Source organism: Pseudorca crassidens, chromosome 6, assembly GCF_039906515.1.
Source record: "Pseudorca crassidens isolate mPseCra1 chromosome 6, mPseCra1.hap1, whole genome shotgun sequence".
Lineage (NCBI taxonomy): Eukaryota > Metazoa > Chordata > Mammalia > Artiodactyla > Delphinidae > Pseudorca > Pseudorca crassidens.
Genome location: NC_090301.1, coordinates 32958346 through 32982639, shown reverse-complemented (window position 1 = coordinate 32982639; position 24294 = coordinate 32958346). Strand labels below are relative to the sequence as shown.

Below are 24294 nucleotides of genomic sequence, written 5' to 3'. Positions count from 1 at the left end.
CAGCAGTGAGAGGCCCGCGTACCGCAAAAAAAAAAAAGATAGCAAATTTCTTGCTTGAAATATCAATAATATATTACAGAACATAATGGAATGATATCGTTAAAGTACGAAAAGATAAAACTGTAAACCCAGATAGAATTTTATACCCAGCAAAAATATCCCTCAAAATGAAGGCCAAATACTTTTTCACACATCAAAATCTGAGAGAATTCTTTGCCAGCAAATTTGAACTACAAGAAATATTGAAGGCAGTTCTTCATGTGGAAAGAAGATGATAACAGATCAAAACTTGGATTTACACAAGGGAATAAAGAACACCAGAAATAGTAAATGAGTAAATAAAAGACTTTTTTGTCATCATTTATTTAGAAGATAATTGGTTAAAGCTAAATAGTAACAACATATATTAATATTAAATGTATACATAAAATACACGACAGCAGAAGCTCAAAGGACAGGAGGCAGCAATGAAAGCATCGCCTTCCTAAGAGTCTTATGTTATATGTAAAGTGATGTAATTTTATTTGAAGGTAGACTGTGATAAGATGCACTTTGTGAAACCCTAGAGCAACCAAGCAAAAAGTAAAAGAAGTATAGCTAATGTATCAATAGAGTATATGAGTCACTAAAAATACTCAAGCCAAAATTACTTAGGAAAAGAGGGAAAAAGAAAATAAAACAGGTGGGACAAATAGAAAATAGCAGGATGGTAGATTGCTATGACTATATCAATATTAAGTGGTCTAAGCACTAATTAAAATGCAGATTGTCAGACTGGATTTAGGAAAGAGCAAGATCCGGATATGTGGGCTAAAGACTTTATAAAGAAACAGGTAGGTTAAAAGTAAAATGATGGAAAAACATGTACTGTACAAAACTGAACTTAAGAAAGCTGGAGTACTGATTACTATTTAAAGTAGACATAAAAATAAGGGAAAAAGGGACATTTCATAATGGCAAGGGGGTCAGTTCATCAAGAAGGTATATTCTAAGCGTATGCTTTCATTAGTAAGCTTCAACATTCATGAAATGGAGGTCAACATTCCTTTCCCAGAACTAATAGTACAGGTAGACAGAAAATTAGTAAGCGGTTAGAAGACTTAAGCAACATTATCAACAAATATAACCTAATTTGCATTTTTAGAGCACTCAGCAACAGCATAGTACACATTCTTTTCCACTGCACATGGAACATTCACTAAGATAAACCATATGCTGAGACATAAAATAAGTCTTATTAACTTTAATAGGAATGAAATCATATAGAATATGTTCTCTTATCAAAAGAGAGTGAAATTAGAAATCAGTAACAGAAAGATATATGGAAACTCTCCAAAACATTTGGAAATTAAAAAACATTTCTAAATAATCCAAGGGGCAAAGAATCACAAGAGAAATTAAAAAATATTTTGAACTGAGTGGTAATGAAAACATACCATAAATTTTGGGGGATATAGCTAAGGGAAATGTATAGCTTTGAAAGATGCTTTATATTAGAAAGGAAGAAAAGTCTAAAGTCAATAATTTTCTAAGCTTCTACCTTAAAAAGATAGAATAAGATGAGCAAATTAAACCCAAGGTAAGTAGAAGGAAGGAAATAAAGATAAGAGCAGAAATCAGTGAATTTAGAAAACTGCTAAATAGAGAAAATCAGTGAAATCAAAATCTGGTTCTTTGAAAAGATAAATAAAAATGATAAGCCTTTAGTTTGAATGATTAAGGGAAAAAAAGATACAAATTACCAATGCCAGGAATGAAAGAGGGGATATTACTACAGATACTACATAAATTAAAAGCATAGTAAAGGATCATTGTGGACTTTATGCCAGTAAATTCAACAACTTAGAGGAAGTAGACAAATTCCTTAAAAGAGACCACCAAAGCTGACACAAGATAAAATTGAAAATCTGAATGTCCCTTTATCCCTATATTTACTAAAGAAATTGAATTCATAATTTAAAACCTTCTCATAAAGAAAATTCTAGGCCAGGTGGCTTCAATGGTGAATTCCATCAAACTTTTAAGAAATAAATAATACTAACTGCCCTTAAACATTTCCAGAAAATAGAAGATAACATTTCCCAACTCATTTCATGAGGTATTATTACCCCAATACCAAAGCCATACAAATACATTGTAAGAAAAGTACATGACAATATCCTTCATGAATACAAATACAAAACTCTTTAACAAAATACAGCAAGTTGATCCAGCAATATAAATGTAAATATGACGATGATAGATCATGACTAAGTGGAATTTCTGCCAAATGTACAAGTTTGGTTTAGCAGTAAAAAAAAAAAAACCCCAAACCTAGCTATATACGGTCAATCCTTATTATTTGCAAATCCATATTTGAAAATGTTCCCACTAGTGAAAATTTATTTGTAATTCCAAAATCAAAACTCACGATATTTGTGCAATCACTCACAGACATTCATGAGAAGTTTGAGTGGCCCAACGTGTACATTCTCAAGTGGGGTCGAACAAAGCACTCTGCTTTCTTTCAGCTCTCATACTGTAAACAAGTACCCTTTTCACAGTCTATTTAGTGCCATATTTTTCTCATTTTTTCCTTTTGTTGATTTTTTTCTTTAAAATGGCTTTCAACTGTAGTGCTGAAGTGCTGTCTATTGTTCCTAAACACAAGAAGATGATTATGTGTCTTACGGAGAAAATATACATTAGATAAATTTTGTTCAGGCCTGAATTATAGTGCTGTTGGCCATGATTTCAATGTTAATGAATCAGTCATATATATTAAATAAGGCGTCTTTAAACAGAACACACATAAAACAAGTTTATGTATTGATTGGTTGATGAAAACGTGATCAGAAGCTTTCAGGGGTCTAACCCTGTATTTCTCCCAGGAGCAGTTGTTTCAGAGTTCTCGACAACTTTATAGAACATAACTACCATGAGTAATGAGAATCAACTGTATTTCAGCCTGTTATCTAAGAGCAAAGAAGGAAAACCGTGATTATCTCAGTTTATGCAGAACATGTATTTGACAAAATTCATCATCTTTTCCTGTTAAAAACTCTCAGGAAACTAGGACTAGAAGAGAACTTTGGAACAAAAGACAGCTTTATTATATTATATATAAATGTATAATGTAAGCCTACAGCTAATATCTTACACTCATAAGATCAGAGCAAACCAAGGATTCAGCTCTCATAACTGCCATTCTGGTCCTAAAATTTATACGAAAAAATATGTATACATATATTCTTTATTATTAAACCTAAAATTTACATGAAAATGCAAAGACCTAAAATTTATGTTGAAACGCAAATAGTCAAAACAATAGTGAAAAATAATAATTACAGTTGACAAGCTTATACTCTACTGCCTGTGAACAGAGAGATCAGTAGAACAGAACATCTAGAAATAGCCCACACATTTCAGTAAAGTTTCAACAGATGGTTCTGAAACAGATGGTAGAGGGGGTAATCTTTGGCCCTTTCCTCAAACTATACACAAAAATGAAATCTAAATGGATCAAAGATCTAAATTTGAAAGCTAAAATTGGTAAATGTCTGGAAGAAAACATAGGAGCAAATCTTCTTGATCTTGGGGTAGGCAAAGATTTCTTAAGACACAAAGAACTATTAACACACAAACTACTAATAGAAGTAGTTGATAAATTGTATAATATTGAAATTAAAAATTGCTTTTCAGAAAACATTATTAAAATTAAAACACACCTCAGACTAGGCACAAATGCTCACATACATATATTTGACAAAGGACTTGCATCCAGAATACATGAGTCCAGTTTGAGACAAATCACCAAATTAAAAAAGGGACAATGGATTTGATCAGACACCTCACCAAAGAAGACATATGAACGGCCAAAAAGCACTTAAAAGTGCTCAATCTCATTAGTCATTGGGGAAATGTAATTTAAAGCCACAGTGAGATACCTTTACACATTTACTAGAATAACTAAAATGGAAAAAAACCTCACAGTACTAAATGTTGATGTGAGTAACTGCAACTCTTATGTGCTCTTGGTTGGAATGTAAAATGGTACAACCAGTTTGGAAAACATTTTGGCAGTGAAATAAAAAGTGAGACCCTGCTATCCTTTGACCCAGCATTTCCACTATTTCTCCAAGAGAAGTGGAAACATATATCAACAAAAAGACTTGTCCAGGAATGCTTTATTTTTAATAGTGAAACACAGGAAGCAACCCAAATGTCCATCAACAGGCAATTGGATAACCAAATTGTAGTATATTGCATTTGTTTGGGTTCTCCAGAGAAACATAACTGATAGGATATACAGTGTATATTGTATGTATCATATATATATATCAATATATATTTACATCCTATTGACACATTAGATAGAGAGATAGGTAGGTAGATAGATAGTTAGGGATTTATTATAAGGAATTGGCTCACGTGGTTATGGAGGTTGAGAAGTGCCACCATCCACAGTCTGCAAGCTGGAAACCCAGAAGTGTCAGTGATATAGTTCCAGTCTGAGTCCAAAGGCCTGAGAACCAGGAGAACTGGTGCTGAGTCTGAGTCTGAGTCCGAGTCTGAAGGCAGAAGACCAGTGTCCTGGCTTGAAGGCAGTCATGCAGGGAGAGAGCAGATTTTCCCTTACCCAACCTTTTTCTATTCAGGTCTCCTGTGAATTGGATGAGGCTTATACATGTTGGGGAGGGCAATCTGCTTTACTTAGTCCAGCAATTCAAATATTAGTCTCATCCAGAAACACCCTCCCAGACACACCCAGAATAATGTTTAACCACCTATCTGGGCACCCCATGGCCCAGTCAAGTTGACATAAAAGTAACCATCATGGGGCTTCCCTGGTGGCACAGTGGTTGAGAGTCCGCCTGCCGATGCAGGGGACACGGGTTTGTGCCCCGGTCCGGGAAGATCCCACATGTTGCAGAGCGGCTGGGCCCGTGGGCCATGGCCACTGAGCCTGCGCGTCCGGAGCCTGTGCTCTGCAACGGGAGAGGCCACAACAGTGAGAGGCCCGTGTACCACAAAAAAAAAAAAAAAAAAAAGTAACCATCATGTATTTCCATTCAATGAAGTACTCTTCAGCAATAGTAGAAAGGAATGAACTGCTAATACACAAAAGGATGAATCTCACAGGCATTGTACTGAGTGAAAGAAGTCAGACACAAAAGAGTATATACTATATGATTACATTTATATGACATTATAAAAAAGGCAAAACTTACCTCTGACAAGAGAGCAGGTCAGAGTTTACCTTGGCCCAAGGGTGGAGAGGTTGACATCAAAGGAGCATGAGGAATCATTTTAGGGTAATGGCAATATTCTAGATCTTGACTGTAATGGTGATTAAATGGGTATATTTATTTTTCAAAACTCTTCAAAATTGTACACTAAAAAAGGGTTAATTTTACGTAAATTAAACCTCATGTTTAACAAAAGAATAATTACTAAATAGATTTTTTAAAAAAATTTTGTTGGCATGTAGTTGATTTTTAATGTTGTGTTAGTTTCTGCTGTACAGCAAAGTGACTCAGTTATACATATACATATATCCACTCTTTTAGATTCTTTTTCCCATATAGGCCATTACAGAGTATTGAGTAGAGTTCCCTGTGTTATACAGTAGGTCCTTATTAGTTATCTATTTTATATATAGTAATGTGTATATGTCAATCCCAATCTTCCAATTTATCCCTCTCCCCCACTTACTCCCAGTAACCATGTTTGTTTCCTACATCTGTAACTCTATTTCTGTTTTGTAGATAAGTTCATTTGTACCCTTTTTTAAGATTCCACATACAAGCAATATCATATGGTATTTGTCTTTTCTGTGTCTGCCTTACTTCACTCAGTATGACAATCTCTAGGTCCATCCATGTTTCTAAAAATGGCATTATTTCATTCTTTTTTATGGCTGAGTAATATTCCATTGTATATATGTGCCACATCTTCTTTATCTATTCCTCTGTCGATGAACATGTAGGTTGCTTCCATGTCCTGGCTATTGTAAATTAGATTTTTAAATTTAATTAGATTTTTAAATGCCTAGACCTTTTTTGATACCATGTCTATAGGAAATAAGTTTGATTAAATTAATCATTTAGTTCTTATTAGGGTTAATTTATTAATTTGGTACTGTTATGCCTGCAACAGTTATTCATTATGCTATCTGTTAATGTTTCATTGAAAACTTAATTGAAAAGTTAACTGAAGAAGAAACATGGAAATAACCGAAGAAGATACGAAGTTAGAAATAAATTATGGAAACACATACTTTTTTCCTATATTTCTCTTAATAGATTATAAATAAGTTGTCATGTAAGTTTATCATTTCAAAGCATAGTTTTTAATATCTTTAATATTCCATTATATATTTTCCATCCATTTCCTTAACCTCCAATTTTGGACATATTATTTATGGTATTTACTATTGCAAATGTTATGAATGTCTTTGAATTTAAAGCCCTTTTCCACATTTAATTATTCTGTTTACATGCCTAGATAGAGAGTTGTTGAATCAAAGAATATGAGTTTTTAAAATATAGGTAATAAGTTCACATGTAAAATTTAAAAGGTATAATTAGAAAGACAGTGAAATATCTCCTTTGTACCTCTGTCTGCCAGCCATCCAGTTCCCCTTTCTGGAAGTAGCCGTTGTCATTGGTTTTTTATATTTCTTTCCAGAGACATTTTAAGTGTGTGTGTAGGAGGAGGAAGTTTAGACAGTGGATGAATAGGCATATACTTTTATAAGAATTTAATCATACTGTTTGTGCTAATTAAGATAAAAATCAGCTACATTGAATTTTACTAGAATTTAATAAAAGAAAAGGAAGATAAAATGAAATCAAAGGAATCTCCCACAATTTAAATGATCCTTGGGAATTTCCTGGTGGTCCAGTGGTTGGGACTCTGTGCTTTCACTGCTGCTTTCACTGTGGAGGACCTGAGTTCAATCCCTGGTCGGGGAACTAAGATCCCTCCTACAAGTCACACAGCACAGCCAAAAAAATTTTCTTCATCAGAAGGAAAGATCTCTTTAATATTAAGAAAAGAGATTATGATTAATATTTTAAAAATACTAGTAATGTAAAAAAGAAATATAAATTGCCAGTAAAATTAATATTATAGAAGTCAATAATTGAAATGCAAATAAAATGATATTTTTAATCTTTGGGAAGATTGGAAAAAATTGACAAAATATACTTCAGAGGGGGCTTCCCTGGTGGCGCAGTGGTTACAAATCTGCCTGCCAAGGCAGGGGACATGGACCAGGGAAGCCCTTGGCTCTTCTTTTTACCCACTTATTTTATTCCTGAAATGTTTTTGCCAGAATGTGAATAAACTACATCCTTTTGGGGAAAAAAAATTGAGATAATTAAGTAAACATAAAAGGATATATATCTGCCATTGAAAATGTCCATCAATATGGGATTAAGTTATGATGTATCCATTCAATAGGATACTATTCAGCTATTAAAAATGGTGATGTGGGGACTTACCTGGTGGCGCAGTGGTTGGGAATCCGCCTGCCAATGCAGGGGACACGGGTTCGAGCCCTGGTACGGGAAGATCCCACATGCCGCGGAGCAACTAAGCCCATGCGCCACAGGTACTGAGCCTGCGCTCTAGAGCCCGTGAGCTACAATTACTGAGCCTACGTGCCGCAGCTACTGATGCCTGTGCGCCTAGAGCCTGTGCTCCACAACAAGAGAAGCACCGCCAATGAAAAGCCCACGCAACGCAACAAAGAGTAGATCCCACTTGCCGCAACTAGAGAAAGCCGGTGCGCAGCAACGAAGACCCAACACAGCCAAAATAAATAAATTAATTAATTAATTTTTAAAAATGGTGATGTATTGTAGATTCATATTTATTACAGTGGCAATAGGTCCTCGACATGCCCTTTTTCTTTCTGAACAATAAGTAATAGCATGCCTAATGGGACCTCATTTATATAAAATTGTACGTCTGTGTAAGTGTAGACAGATTTCTGGAAAATAAATACTCATTAAAACGGTTATCTCTTGAGTGGTGGCCTATTGGGATTTTTTGTGTGTTTTTTTTTAAATACTGTTAGTTTTCTTTATACTAAGTATTTATCATTTTTATACATGAAGAAGGAAAGATTTTTTTCCCCTTTCCGAACAAATGCATATGTCTAGTTTATCCCTTCTGCTTGTTAAATGACTTTGTGGATAGCAAGAAATATAGCTTTTAAGCCAGTACCTGATCAATTTCTGCAAATACCTAAATCTAACAAGGTCTGTAGAACCTTTGTAATGTAATACCTAAGGGCCATGGTTTGGGATGCTCTACTACTGCCATTGAAGTTACCCAGGAACTAGCTGAACTGGTGCAGATGGTTGGGGAGTTCTGAACTCCAGAGCCCAGGGCATTGACTGAAATTTTTAATGCCACACCCAGCTGTAGCTAACTTCTTTTAAGACTTGATTTTTAAAGAACAAAGTCAAGTTTAAACTTCTGCTTTTTTGTTTGTTTGTTTGTTTTTGCGGTACGCGGGCCTCTCACTGTTGTGGCCTCTCCCGTTGCGGAGCACAGGCTCCGGACGCGCAGGCTCAGCGGCCATGGCTCACGGGCCCAGCTGCTCCGCAGCATGTGGGATCTTCCCGGACCGGGGCACAAACCCGCGTCCCCTGCATCGGCAGGTGGACTCTCAACCACTGCTCCACCAGGGAAGCCCAACTTCTGTTGTTTTGATTTACTTTTTCTCAGCTTTGTTTAGGTATAATTGATAAACAAAATTGTAAGATATATAAAGCATACCTCATAAGGATTTAATATATGTAAGCACTGTGAAAAGATTTCTCCCATCTAGTTCATTAACACATCCATCACCGCACATATCTATCTTTTTTTGTTTGTGTGAGAGAACATTTAAGTTCTGCTCTCTTAGCAGATTTCCCTTACACAATATAGTGTTATCAACTGTAGTCACCATGTTATACATTTACACCTCAGACCTTATTTATTCATCTTATAGCTGAAACTTTATACCCTTTCATCAGCCTTTCCCTGTTTTTCCCATACCCCTGGCAATCACTTTTCCTACTCTCTGTTTCTATGAGTTTGATTTTTGAAAAAAGATTCTACATATAAGTGATACCATGCAGTATTAGTTTTTGTTGATTTACTTTGGGTTAACAAAAGAGTATCTGAATTTATTGCATGCACCTGCCCTTGCTGATAGAAACATTAGAAGTCATTCTCTTCATATATGTCAGGTATTATTTTAATCATTCAATTGGGGGTGGAAGTAAAATTCCTGCCCTTCAAAATCTCACTGTCTCCTAGAGCACTGGGACAGTCAAGAGACCATTTCAGTGAACCGTGCTATGGCAGCACACAGGAGGGCTTTTGACCCAGGTGTTGATGTGTTTCTTGGGGGTTTGAGTGGCTGTTCAAGTAAGATTTTCCAGAGGAAACATTTGTACTGAATTTTCAATTTCAGTTCAGACATCCAGACTGCAGTTTGAAAGATTAAACACGAATTAGCCAAACCCAGGAAAGGGATATGAGGATTATGTAGGCAGAGGCAAAAGCCTGTAGGCATGCAGGGTCTGGTACATGTTGGGAACTGCAAGTCGTTCAGCGTGATCGGGATTTGAGGCAGTGTAGGCAAGAAAGGAAGCCTGGAGAAGTCAGATCATGAAGGATCTTGTTAGCTGTCAAAGAGTTTCTTCCTCTGGACTTCCTTGTAAATACAGCCTTTGTTCATGTAGGTTGGGATTCTTTGAGTCATCTTTGACTCTTTGAGGCTCCCTCCCTTCCCTTAAACTCCCTCATAATTAGGCACCAAATCTTGTCAATTTTGGGAACTTGGATTGAAGTGGAATGATGACAAGCTAGATGTACACTCTGTGTTCTTTATGGCAGGCTGTAACTTAGTGTTTTTAATTTCTAGGGCTTAGTGCTGGCTCACAGACCCTTAAAAATGTCTAAATGAAGGGAGTTCAAAAGAGAAAATGTTTAGTATTTTTACATGTGACCATGTATAACTTTTCTGTTCTCCATTTTGTTATAGAAAATCTAATGGTCTTAGGAGGCCTGGTTGAAAAGTCGGCACTTGGATAATTTAAAATCTTGAAAATGAAATCAGACCTGTTAGTAAGATCTATCTTATCAGTGCACTGGTGGGTGGCTGAAGCAATGTTATAGTCAGGGAAGAAAAGTGTCAGACAGCTTTTAACAATTTGATTTTAATGAATGTACACCAGTTTACATAGTGTGTGTGGCTTTTTTTTGTGTGTGCCCAAGAACAATCTTCTTGTGACTGTCCCAGTAGAGATTAATTTTTTAGTTAGAGGAAAAATAGTGAACATGTATATTTATTGCTTTTCACTTGTCACAGTTAATAATGTGGGTACATGCTTCCTTGAACTTATGGGTATGTACTGTAATTATTTTGTGTTTAACTATAAGAGGAAGACTGTATGCAGAGATGGTTAACATTTGAAACAATTAGGCGTTGTTGTAGTGAAATAGTTGTGCCATTTTGAAAGCAAATTATGTATCTGAGGAACATCTTGTGAAACAACTTTTATGATTATCAGCGACACAGCTGCTAAAAGTATTATCGTGGTGGAATTGAATCTTTTGTTATTTGGGTCACATAACCAGCAACTGAACTTTTATACTTGTAACTATATAAGACCCTTATTAAGAAATAAGTAGAAGAGAGGTGTCATAAAGTGTTTTCATATATGGCCTTAAGAAGAACAAGGTATTTGTTACCATATAAAGCTAGAGTGATAGTATTATAATATAATCCTACTCATGCATATATTTGATATTTTTAAACCCCTTAATTTTTTATTTTAATTTATTATTATTATTTTGGCTGTGCCGCACGGCATGTGGGATCTTAGTTCCCCAACCAGGGATTGAACCCATGCCCCCTGCAGTGGAAGCATGGAGTCTTAACCACTGGACCACCAGGGAAGTCCCTTAATTTTTTAATTTTTAAAGCATAAATTACCTAAGCCTATTGCCTTCTCCCTTCCAAAAAAAAAAAAATGGAGATATGAGACTCTTTTTTATACATCACCTCTAACTTCCCATTACCTCTAGTTCTTTTTTGTTTGTTTTGTTTTTAGTTTTTATTTTTGGCTTATATCTAAATACATATCCTGTAGCTTGAAATGGAAAATATATTTGCATATGTGGCTTTAAGTATAGCTCCTATAGGCTGGTTAGTATGGTTTCTTACAGTCTATTTATTATAACAAAAATTAAGATATGTGCCTTACAGAGCTAATTAAAATGGAATTTCACCTGTAACTTTATCTTAGCTGCCTTATATCCTTTTGAGTATAGGTGGTATAATGATAAATGAGTATTTTACATATTATACCTACTTAATCTTAAAACCAAGATGAACATTTTTTAAATGGATAGATACACATTTGTATTATTTTCTTTTTTTTTTTTGTAGAGATGATTGTAGTTGTAAGAAATAATGTGGAGATCTTTTGTACACTTCGCCCTTTTTTCTCCACTGATAACATTTTGTAGAACTCTATAGTATTTTGACATTGTACAATCCACTGCTCTTATTCAGATTTCTTCAGTTGTACTTATTTCTGTGTGTGTGTGTTGAATTCTATACTGCTTAATCTCCTTTGTATGTTTGTATATTCACCACCACAGTCAAGATATTGAATAGTTCCCTATCACCAGGGCCCTGCATGTTGCCCTTTTATAACACCTACTTCTCTCCTGCCACTTCACCTTCCCTCCCCTATCTATTAGTGGACCCCTGGCAACCACTGATCTTTCTTCCATTTCTAAAAGTTCCTCATTTCAAAAATGTTGTACAAATGAAGTCATACAGCAGGTAACCATTTGAGATTGACTATTTTTACTCAGTATAATTCTCTGGAGATTCATCAAAGTTTGTGTGAATCAAGAGCTTATTCTTTTTATTACTCACTTTTTGTATTTAAGTTAGAGAACCTCTACTTAGTTTCTACTTTGTTTCCTTCCTAATCTATTTTTATCTCTCTCTCTCTTTTTTTTTTTTTTTTGTGTACACGGGCCTCTCACTGTTGTGGCCTCTCCTGTTGCGGAGCACAGTCTCCGGATGCGCAGGCTCAGCGGCCATGGCTCACGGGCCCAGCCGCTCCGCGGCATGTGAGATCTTCCCGGACCGGGGCACGAACCCGTGTCCCCTGCATTGGCAGGCGGACTCTCAACCACTGCAACACCAGGGAAGCCCCTAATCTATTTTTAAAATAAATGTATTTGTCTTAATTCTAGGTGACAAAGCAAGACCGCCTTCCTCCAGCCCCTCTAGCATCATCCGCCGTACCTCTTCCCTGGATACACTTGCTGCGCCGTACCTTGCAGGGCACTGGCCTCGTGATGGTCATGGGCAAGCTGCTCCCTGCATGCGGGACAAGGCCACACAGGTAGGGTTATTACAGTTCTTATCTTGAAGTGTTTCACTCTGAAACCATTTTCATAATATTATTTGTTCTACTCTGTGCTCAAATTTGTCAAATATTAGTGTGTGTTAGCATTATCTGGGAAGCTTATCAAGAGTCCAGATCCCCAGGCTTGACCTTCACATATTCTCTAGTAGGTTTTGGTTGAGGCTTGGGAATGTGCATTTTAAACAGTACCCAAAGTAATTCCGATACATACAGATAATATATGCACATACTTTTCTCCCACTTACTTTTTTTTTTTTTGCCTGTGGCTTAGTTCCCCAGCTGGGGATCAAACCTGGGCCCCGAGAGTGAAAGTGCAGAGTCCTAACCACTGGACTGGCAGGGAATTCCCCTCCCACTTACTCTTCATAGTCAGTTCAGAACATCACAAGATATTTAATATACGGAATTTGGACTTAAAAATCTGTTACAGTAAAGATTACTTTAGTTTCCATCCAACCTTATATTTTTGTGCTCAAAAATCTTCGTGTGTTGCAAGATGGGGATTATATGCTATTGCTGGTAGAGTCTGTAAATGTAAATATCCGACAAAGGGACTCTGGAAGCAAAGTTTTGTACTTTTAAATTTATAAAAAGTTTTAATTAAAAAAGTCTTAAGAGATCATTTGATGTACCTCCTAGTCTTACAGATGAGGAAACTGAAGTCCAAAATCATAGAGCCAGTTGATGATGCGTCTCAGTTAAATATTAAATATTTGTCTAGTCATTTATTCAATGTTTCTCATATTCATTAGATGGTGCTCCCATGAAGGCAGAAACTGTGTCTGGCTTGTTCATTTCTGTATTTTCATCCTCAGGACTTAGTACTGTACCTGATGGAATAAGCACTCAAGGAATATTTGCAAAGGACTGAATGAGCAGAACAGTTAAAGTTTTATGGCTAGTGAAGAAAGAAAATCATTTAAAGAGTTAAAAGACTCTTTATACTGATTGTTGAAAATCAGCTAAGGTACATCTTGATTTAGCCTTCAAATTTACATCACTGATGGTTGCTTGATCTCAGCACTTTGTGAGAGAATATCCTTTTACAAGACCAAGTAAATACACTTTGCAGTGTTTTTTGGATTTACATACTGGTTTCTAGAATTCCAGATGTTCCTGGTGGACTTAGTTTGTTTTCTGTTCTGATACTCTTGAAACTGAGCCCCATTGTTAGGGTAGATGCTTGGGATTCGAAATTACCTTGAGGGTTATACTCCAGTTGCAACTACGGAAATGAAAATGCGGAGTCCGTACTCATTAAAAGTAATGAATCTTTTCTGAAATTGTGACTTTTTAAACCGAAGAGTTCTGTAGAACTCTGCATTTATTCAAAATCTGTAACTTTGCTGAGATTAGGACACGTTGTATAGAAAATGAATACAAATTCTTTTCCCACTTTGGTTATTACAGAATATTGAGCAGCATTCCCTGTGCTATACAGTAGAATTTGAAAAAGACTAGATACATGTATATGTATAACTGAATCACTTTGCTGTACACAATATTGTTAATCAGCTACGCTCCAATATAAAATTAAAAACTAACACAACATTGTTAATTAGCTATGCTCCAATATAAAATTTTTTTAAAAAAGGAAATGAATACAGTCTCTACTTGCTTTCTGCTTAATCCACAGGTCGTGTTTAAATTAGTATGGGTGCATTTCCTTGAACATTTCTGCAACCCTCTTTCTTTGCTCTGTAGTTTCAGGTTCAGTGTGTTGAGATATTTTGTCTTACCGGTAAGAATATACATTCTTATAAGCCGTTGGGAGCCCCTTGATCTGTAGAAGCAGTTCAGTAAGTCTTTCGAGTTACTGTGACCCAGCTGTGGCTGTGACCACAGCTGTGGACAAGTTGCTGTGACCTAGCTCTGGCTACCACTTGACTGGTGTTCCTGTTTTTTTCTTTTGTTTGGAATGCTTTCCCACCATTTGCCTGGACAGCTTACACTCTGATGCTTATAGCAGCCTCCCCCGATCCTATAGAACCTTGCCTACCTACTTTCCCTGTCCTTCCAGGTCTGGATTAGGTGCCTTTCTTAGGGAACCTCAGTCATCACATATTATAATTGGCTATTTATTCCTTCTGTCCTAGAAAAAACTCTTTCAGAATAAAAACTCTCTAACTTCAGTACCTAGTCTAGTGCCTGATACATTAGAAGATGCATAATAGCTTTCCAGTATACAATGTAAAATTGAACAAAATTGAAACATGCTTAATTAAAACTCAATTTTACTTTTTATTAATACCTGAGTGTCTTATAATAAAGGCACAGCTTCTTAGTTGAACAAAGAAAGCAATTATCTTTTGAAGTAGCAGTTTAAGTAAAATTAATGATTTTGCCGAGTATTTTTTCCTGCCTGAACATCTTATCACTGAAATTAACAAAGCTGTCTTTTGCTCTTTATGCTTATTTTTACCTTACCAACTAATATTCTTGTCCTCATCTTTAATTTGTTCTTAATTCTATAGGAGACTTTTATATTCCTTTGCTTTTCCTTGAATTTTTATACTTAAAATTAATATCTTTAGTAATTTCTCTAATTTTTTAAAATTTTTATTTGGGGAGAAAGTCCCAAGTTTATAGAAGAGTCCCAAGAGTAGTAGATTGAACACCCTATACTCCTCACCTATGTTTACCAATAAACATTTTTGCATATTTTGTTTTCTTTGTGTATATATAATTGTTATTATTACTGTTGTTATTATTTGCTAATTGTTAATAATTTACAGAAATTCTGACTCTTCTCAAATACTTCAGGATGTATATGAACAAAGACTTAAAAACTATTACCAAAGTAATTATCAAATTCAGGAGATTTAACATTGATACAATGCTACTATTTAATATGTGATACATAGACACATTTTTTTTCAGTTTCCCCAATGATGTTATCTGTAGCAGTTTCTCCTGTAAGCTAGGACCCAGTGAAGGAGCACAGGTGGCATTTAGATATCATGTTTCTTTAGAATCCTTTAATCTGGAACAGTTTCTCAGCTTTTCTTTGTCTTTCATGACATTGATATTTTTAAGAATGCAAGCTAGTATTTTTGTTGAATCTTCTTAGCCTGTGTTTATCTGTTTTTTAAACTGTTAGATTCAGTAATAACATTTTTGGCAGGAGTACTATATGTGTTGTGTGTTCCTCTCTGTGCATGTGCATCAAGAGGTGCCCGATGTCAGTAATGTTAAGTCTGACCCACCAGATTATCTTTGTAACTGTATGTACATAGTCTGTGGGGAAATATTTGAGACTGTAAATATCCTGTTCCCCAACAAGCTTTCATGCATTGGTTTTGGCATTCGTTGATGATTCTTGCTTGAATCAACAATTACTGTAGTAGTTCCAAATGATGATTTTCTAACTCTATTGTCATACTTCCTGCATTTATTTGTTGGTCTAATACTTTTTTCTTTAACCATTTTTATTTTTTTTAACTAATTTTTATTGGAGTATAGTTGATTTTTAATGTTGTGTTTCTGCTGTACAGCAATGTGACTCAGTTATACATATACATATATCCACTCTTTTTTAGATTCTCTTCCCATATACGTCATTACAGAGTACTGAGTAGAGTTCCCTGTGCTATATAGTAGGTTCTTATTAGTTATGTTTTGTATATAGTAGTGTGCATATGTCAATCCCAATCTCCCAATTTTTCCCTCCCCCCCATGCCCCTTGGTAACCATAAGTTTGTTTTCTATATCGGTGACTCTGTTTTGTAAGTAGGTTCGTTTGCACCATTTTTTTAGATTCCACACATAAGCGATATCATATGATATTTGTCTTTCTCTGTCTGACTGACTTTGCTCAGTATGACAATCTCTAGGTCCATCTGTGTCAGTGCACATGGCATTATTTCATTCTTTTTTTATGGCTGAGTAATATTCCATTGCATATATGTATCACGTCTTCTTTGTCCATTCCTCCATTGATGGACATTTAGGTTGCTTCCATATCCTGGCTATTGTAAATAGTGCTTGTATGCTGCAATGAACACTGGGGTACATGTATCTTTTTGAATTATGGTTTTCTCCAGATATATGCCCAGGATTGGTTTTGCTGGATCATATGGTAGCTCTATTTTTAGTTTTTTAAGGAACCTCCATTATGTTCTCCATAGTGGCTGTACCAATTTACATTCCCACCAACAATGTAGGAGGGTTCCCTTTTCTCCACACCCTCTCCAGCATTTACTGTTTGGAGATTTCTTGATGATGGCCATTCTGACTGGTGTGAAGTGATACCTTATTATAGTTTTGGTTTGCATTTCTCTGACAATTAGTGACATTGAGCATCTTTTCATGTGCCTCTTGGCCATCTGTATATCTTCTTTGGAGAAATGTCTATTTAGGTCTTCTGCCCATTTTTAGATGGGGTTTCCTTTTTTTTTTTCGGATATTGAGCTGCTGTTTGTATGTTTTGGAGATTAATCCCTTGTCAGTCACTTCATTTGCAAATATTTTCTCCCATTCTGTGCGTTGTCTTTTTGTTTTGTTTATGGTTTCCTTTGCTGTGCAAAAGCTTTGAAGTTTCATTAGGTCCCGTTTTTGTTTTTATTTTCACATTAGGAGGTGGATCAAAAAAGATCTTGCTGCAATTTATGTCAGAGAGTGTTCTGCCTTTGTTTTCCTCTAAGAGTTTTATAGTATCTGGTCTTACATCTATGAATTGATAAAGTTGCAGGATACAAAATTAATACACAGAAATCTCTTGCATTCCTATATACTAACAATGAAAGATCAGAAAGAGAAATTAAGGAAACAATCCCACTTACCATCACATCAAAAAGAATAAAATACCTAGGAATAAACCTACCTAAGGAGGCAAAAGACCTGTACTCAGAAAACTATAAGATACTGATGAAAGAAATCAAAGATGACACAAGCAGGTTGAGAGACGTACCATGTTCTTGGATTGGAAGAATCAATATTGTCAAAATGACTGTACTACCCAAAGTAATCTACAGATTTAATGCATTCCGTATCAAATTACCAATAGCATTTTTTTCACAGAATTAGAACAAAAAATTTTGCAATTTGTATAGAAGCACAAAAGATGCCAAATAGCCAAAGCAATATTGAGAAAGAAAAATGGAGCTGGAAGAATCAGGCTCCCTGACTGCAGACTATATTACAAAGCTACAGTCATCAAGACAGTATGATACTGGCACAAAAACAGAAAGATAGATCAATGGAACAGGATAGAAAGTCCAGAGATAAACCCACGCAGCTATGGTCAACTAATCTATGACAAAGGAGGCAAGAATATACAATGGAGGGAAGACAGTCTCTTCAATAAGTGGTGCTGGGAAAACTGGACAGCTACATGTAAAATAATGAAATTGTAATGTTCTCTAACTCCATACACAAAAATAAACTCAAAATGGATTAAAGGTCTAATACTTTTTGATAGAATTATTTCTGTATGGAATTGTCCTAAGTGGATTTTATAAAACGTCAGTTGATATGACTTAAGATTCTGGGGTTTTTCCCCCGTTTTAACTTTTTACTAATTAAATGTTCAACATACCAAAAAATTGGAAGGGTATGACAGCTGTCATTAGATTCAACAGTTTTAAACATAGCCATATTTGATTTACCAATCTTTGTATTTTTATGTGTGTGTTTCTCTGCTTTCTGAAAGTGTGTTGCAGATGTCATGACACTTTATCCCTAAATCTTTCAGCATATATCTTCTAAGAATAAGGGTATTTCCTATATAATCACAGTAGCATTAGCTTACCTAGGAAAATTAATAATTACATAATATCATGTAACACCCAAATCCAGTTCATGTTAAAGTTTACCCAAGATCCCTTCCTTCCTTCCTTCCTTTCACCAGGATCCAATCTGAGATTCATGCATTGTACTTGCTTTCTCTTAGTTCCTTTTAATTAATTAATTAATTAATTATATTTATTTTTAGCTGCATTGGGTCTTCATTGCTGTGCACGGGCTTTCTCTAGTTGCAGTGAGTGGGGGCTACTCTTTGTTGTGGTGAGCGGGCTTCTCATTGTGGTGGCTTCTCTTGTTGCGGAGCACGGGCTCTAGGCATGTGGGCTTCAGTAGTTTTGGCACGCGGGCTCAGTAGTTGTGGCTCACAGGCTCTAGAGTGCAGGCTCAGTAGTGTGGAGCACGGGCTTAGTTGCTCCGCAGCATGAGGGATCTTCCCAGACCAGGGCTGGAACCCATGTCCCCTGCATTGGCAGGCAGATTCTTAACCACCGTGCAACCAGGAAGCCCACTTCCTTTTAATTTAGCACAGTTCATCTCATACTTTCTTTTGGTCTTAAAAACATTGTTATTTTATGTTATTTTATGAATTATACTACATATTTGTAAAGGAGATACTTTATTCTTTTTGAATTAGCAAGTAACTGTAGAATACTTTTTTGCATTACGTGAATATCCTGTTCCCTAGTACCTTTCACTTAATGGTTTTAGTGTCCATTGATGATCCTTGCCTAAATCACTTATTTCCCTGGAGGTTGCCCCCCAGAAAGGTGATTTTTTTTTTCCTTAAACACAAGATAGCATATTGTATACATTCTTCTGCAACTTTGTTTTCACTTAAGGACACCATTCTATCCATATAGAAAAATTTCCCCTTAAAAGTTTTTTTCCATCTTATATATAAAGAGGTATTATTTTGAATAGGCTTTACATTCATTCATAAAAGTACAAAATTTGAGAGGTATCTTCTTCCCATGAGGCAGCCACTGATAACAGATTCTTTTGTTACCATGTGTATTCTTCCAGATGTACTTTACACGTGTGTATATTCTTTCTAGCACTCCTATATATAAAGGTAGTTGCTATACATACTGTACCGAGCCTTGAGTTTTTCTTTCTTTTTTTTTAATAGTATTTAAAAATTTTATTTATTTACATTTACACGTATTTTTGGCTGTGTTGGGTCTTCGTTGCTGTGCGCAGGCGTTCTCTAGTTGCGGCTAGCAGGGGCTACTCTTGGTTGGGGTGCACAGGCTTCTCATTGCGGTGGCGTCTCCTGTTGCAGAGCACGGGCTCTAGGTGTGTGGGCTTCAGTAGTTGTGGCACGCGGACTCAGTAGTTGTGGCTCGTGGTCTCTAGAGCACAGGCTCAGTAGTTGTGGCACACGGGCTTAGTTGCTCCGCAGCATGTGGGATCTTTCCAGACCAGGGCTCAAACCTGCGTCCCCTGCATTGGCAGGCGGATTCTTAACCACTGTGCCCCCAGGGAAGTCCGAGCCTTTAGTTTTTCATTTAACAGTATCTCATGGAGATTATTTTGTATTAGTACAGTGTAGATTTCCTTATCCATTTTTATAGCTGTGTATTATTCTGTTGTAAAGATAAGCCATAATTTATTTGGCCAATCCTCTATTTACATTTTTCTAATCTTGTATAAAAACAGTGCTATAGGGAATAATATGTGTCATTTTGTACATAAAGGTGTAAATTTGTACATCTGCAGTATAAATTACCAAAATATGGGTGGTTGTGTCAAACAGTATGTGCATTTGTAACTTTGACAGCAGTTACGAAATCACCTTCCATAAAGGCTGTACTAATTTTACATTCCACCAACAATGGAGGAGGGTGTATGTGATCAAATTGCCCAGTCTCAGTGAAGTTTTAACTTGCATTTCTCTTATTATGGGGTGAGGTTGAGCATATTTTCATATGCCAAGAATAATATTTTTTTTTCTGATACAGTGTTTTTAAGTGCTGGATTTTGTGTAACCACTAAGAATTTAACATTTTTGAGGCTGTACTCTGCAGATATTTAAAGCAAGAAAAGACGAAATTTAGAGGTTAAGATTAGAAACTCTGGAGTCTTAGGTTTATATCTTTGGCTTTGCCACTTCCCAGCTGTGAGACCTTAGGCAACTTATCTAACCTCTCATTGTCACAACTTCCTTATCTGCAGAACTTGTAGAACTTTTTGTATGTGTTAAATCAGATAATACAGTGAAGACCTTTCACTGTACTTTCATAAAGCACAGTGCCTAGCACATAGTAAGATCACAGGAATGTTAGCTCTTATTAGTATGCATTTGTTCAAAAAATGCTATGCTTATAATTATATAATAATAACTAATTTTTTGGGCTTCCCTGGTGGCGCAGTGGTTGAGAGTCTGCCTGCCGATGCAGGGGACACGGGTTTGTGCCCCGGTCCGGGAAGATCCCACATGCCGCGGAGTGGCTGGGCCCGTGAGCCATGGCCGCTGAGCCTGCGCGTCCGGAGCCTGTGCGCCACAACGGGAGAGGCCACAGCAGTGAGAGGCCTGCGTACAGCAAAAAAAAAAAAAAAAAAAAAAAAAAAAAAAAAAAATAATAATAATAATAATAATAATTTTTATTAGAGAATTGAAAGAAATAGGCTAAAATATTGCAATTAAGTAACTGATACTAAAAATTATGGGTAATTTGTGTTATTTAAAATATTTTCTAATACCTAATTTTTCTGTAATAGGAATGTATTTTGTAATAGAAAAATATGGTATACCTTTTTTTTTAGAAAGGGAAAATGTTCTCAGGTTTATTGAGATATAACTGATATATAGCACTATATAAGTTTAAGGTATGCAGCATAATGACTTGACATACATATATTGCAAAATGATCACCACAATAAGCTTAGTTAACATCCATCACCTCATAGAGTTACCAAAAAACTTTTTTTTTTCTTGTGATGAGAACTTTTAGGATCTACTCTCTTAGCTACTTTCAGATGTACGATACAGCAAGTGTTAACTATAGCCATTGGGTTGTACATTACATCCCCAGTACTTATTTATCTTTCAGTGGAAGTTTGTACCTTTTGACCACCTTCATCCTATTCCCCCTCTGCTGACCCCCAGCTCTGGTAACCACAAATCTGATTTCTTTTTCTATGAGTTTGTTTGTTTGTTTGTTTTTTTAGATTCCACATGTGAGATCATATGGTATTTGTCTTTCTCTGTCTGACTTCATTTAGCACAATACCCTCAAGGTCCGTCTGTGTTGTCGCAAATGTGGCATTCATTATTGTTAAATGATTAATTATTTTATTAAAACCTCTTCCTTCTTTTTCCCATTATAGACAGAGAGTGCATGGGCTGAAGAGTACTCTGAAAAGAAGAAAGGGTCCCACAAGCGTTCAGCGTCGTGGGGCAGCACAGATCAACTTAAGGAGGTCAGAGAAATGGTTCCAAGGAAGTGGGTGTGGAAATTTGATCCCTTCGTTGACTAGTTCCTTGAAGTTGTGAGCAGCAAAGATTTGTCAGTTTCCATTGTTTTTTAATTTTTTTTTTTTGGTTTTTTGTTGGTGGTTTTGTTTACTTGAGAAATAACAGAAAAACAGTTATTATGTTGAATAAAGATTTGAATGGGGAAATGTATGCATAAGTTGCTTGATTATATGTTTTTCTTTATTTTTAATGAGAGTCCATAGCTGTTAATATAAATGTCAAATGTATAAGATTGCAGTGATACAACAAATTCACACTTACTATTTCTATATACAGTGGTAGTATTTCTGAATTTCAGTAACCCAGTATAACCAAGTTGATTATGGCCCTGTGCTATGATTAACATTTTTTGTGCCTATAATTAGGACATTTGCATTTTATACATAATGTAGCAATAAAACAGAAAAATTCAGTCAAAGAATAATATAGGATATTGATAGAAATTGTATTTGTTATTTACAGATTGTATCTGAATGCATTTCATGGCTTGAGTTGATTTTTTTTAACAGAGCTGATGTTTATTATGTTTATTCATAATTTGATTATGCTCAGTGGACAGCACATCTCCAGGAACCTCCCAGAGCCTGGGGAGCTTGAGTTGGTTTTTAAATAATACTGTTTACTTTTTGGAGCTGTTGAAGGTTAGGTGTTTGTTAAAGAAATCTAATTATAAATAAAATGTGACTCGTAAGTAAAATGAGAGAATACTTATCCTTATTTTTGAATTCTTTGTGAAAGCTATAATGTATAATATAATTTATTCTAAATGCTAAAAATTTCATTTGTTTAGTACTTGGGAAGCTTAAAGGCTCAGAATAGTGTTGGAACATAATTTTTTCTTTGAAAGAAAGATATACATTTATGCATATACAGATGTGTGTGTGTATATCTATATGTGTATATAGATATATATATATAAATGTTTTACAATAAATCAGATTTTTGTGGGATGGTTTAAAAACTCAAGAGATTTATTAAGGCTGAATTTTACTGGTTCTTATTAAGCATGGGTATGTTTTATGTAATGTGGAAAACACTCTGACATACTTGTTATTTTTCCCTTTTTCAGATTGCAAAATTACGCCAGCAGTTGCAGAGAAGTAAACACAGCAGTCGGCATCATCGAGATAAAGAAAGACAGTCTCCATTCCATGGCAACCATGCAGCTATTAACCAGTGTCAGGTAGGAGCACAGATACCATAAAATCCAGACAAGGGATTTGTTGTTTTCCTGGTGATATGTTATTTCATAGGTAACTGTTCAGGATAAAAATGTCTAAAACTATATTTGAAACAGTGATTAAATACTGAATCACAGCCTTCATTTAAAAAAAAACCAGAATATTAAGTTGACAAAATGATATTTTCCTTTAGTGATCTGTGATATGACTTCTAATAATTATAGCTAGTTACGTATTTTAGTTTACTATATTTTCGTCTTTATCAGTTTAGTATATTGGAGGCAGAATAATAGACATAATCATTGGCTGTGGAACCAGACCCTGGATAAGTAACCTGTTCTAAGTCTCAGTTTCCTCATGTGAAGAGAGAGGATAATAATGATACCTGGAGCATAAAGTCTTTTAGTAGGGAAAATCTTTAACTGCTTTGATTCTTTAATTGAACTCTATGAACTGCTCCTGATGGCTCACTCACAGAGCATTTCTCTTAAACTGAATTGAAATTAGATGAGGTCCCTTAGCAAGGAGAGAGCAAGAAATAGTTTGCCAGCTCCACTTACAGGTTGATAGCTTCTGATGATTGTCAAGTGTATGTGGATTGTTTTCAAGAGAAGGTATGGGTAGAGGTACATATTTTTTTCAAATTAATTGTGTCTTAAAATATTGATGCATGGGTCAATTTTTTTTTTTTTTTTCGGTACACAGGCCTCTCACTGTTGTGGCCTCTCCCGTTGCGGAGCACAGGCTCCGGACGCACAGGCTCAGCGGCCATGGCTCACGGGCCCAGCCGCTCCGCGGCACGTGGGATCTTCCCAGACTGGGGCACGAACCTGTGTCCCCTGCATCGGCAGGCGGACTGTCAACCACTGTGCCACCAGGGAAGCCCCATGGGTCAAATTTGATTCCACAAATTTATAGTTTGATTGTAGTTTCCAATAGCTTTTTTCCATATATAAGGCATTTTTAGTTATAACATACGAATATACATTAATGCATTTTAAAACCTAAACAAACTGCATTTATATTTGGAGAAATAGAAAATGCAAAATTGACAAAACAAGAAATGAAAAGTTTGAATAGATTAATAATTGTCAAAATTGGAATACTAATTATTCCGCTCACTCTCAAAGGCTACAGACCCACATGGTTTTACAGGTGAATTTGCCAACCTTCCACTTTCTCTTTAATTCATCCATAAATAATTTAGATGTGTTTCTAAGAGATAAGTCCAATTCTTATTTCCAATCCATATTTTTACTCCAAGTAGAATAGAGGTTAAGATTGAGTTTTATTGAATTAAGTGATGGGTTTTAGCAGTTTATAACTTTCTGAAGTGATTTTTTTTAAAGTTGCATTAAAATTAGCAATTAAAGCAATAAAATTATCCAAAATTTTCTTCATTTTTTCCCTTGCAAGTTGAATTTGCTTCATAAAGATTATTGAAGTTTGCATG

The 24294-nt window shown here is 35.7% G+C and overlaps 1 protein-coding gene across 1 annotated transcript in view; it reads left to right on the top strand.

The window, feature by feature from the left end:
- FAM117B (family with sequence similarity 117 member B) overlaps nt 1–24294 on the top strand; it is an 89777-nt gene that overhangs the window by 37835 nt on the left and 27648 nt on the right. Inside the window, exons 2-4 of the mRNA XM_067740962.1 lie at nt 12265–12416; nt 21513–21605; nt 22730–22843. Coding sequence (XP_067597063.1) covers nt 12265–12416; nt 21513–21605; nt 22730–22843 — 359 coding nt within the window. The remainder of the gene's footprint in view (nt 1–12264; nt 12417–21512; nt 21606–22729; nt 22844–24294) is intronic.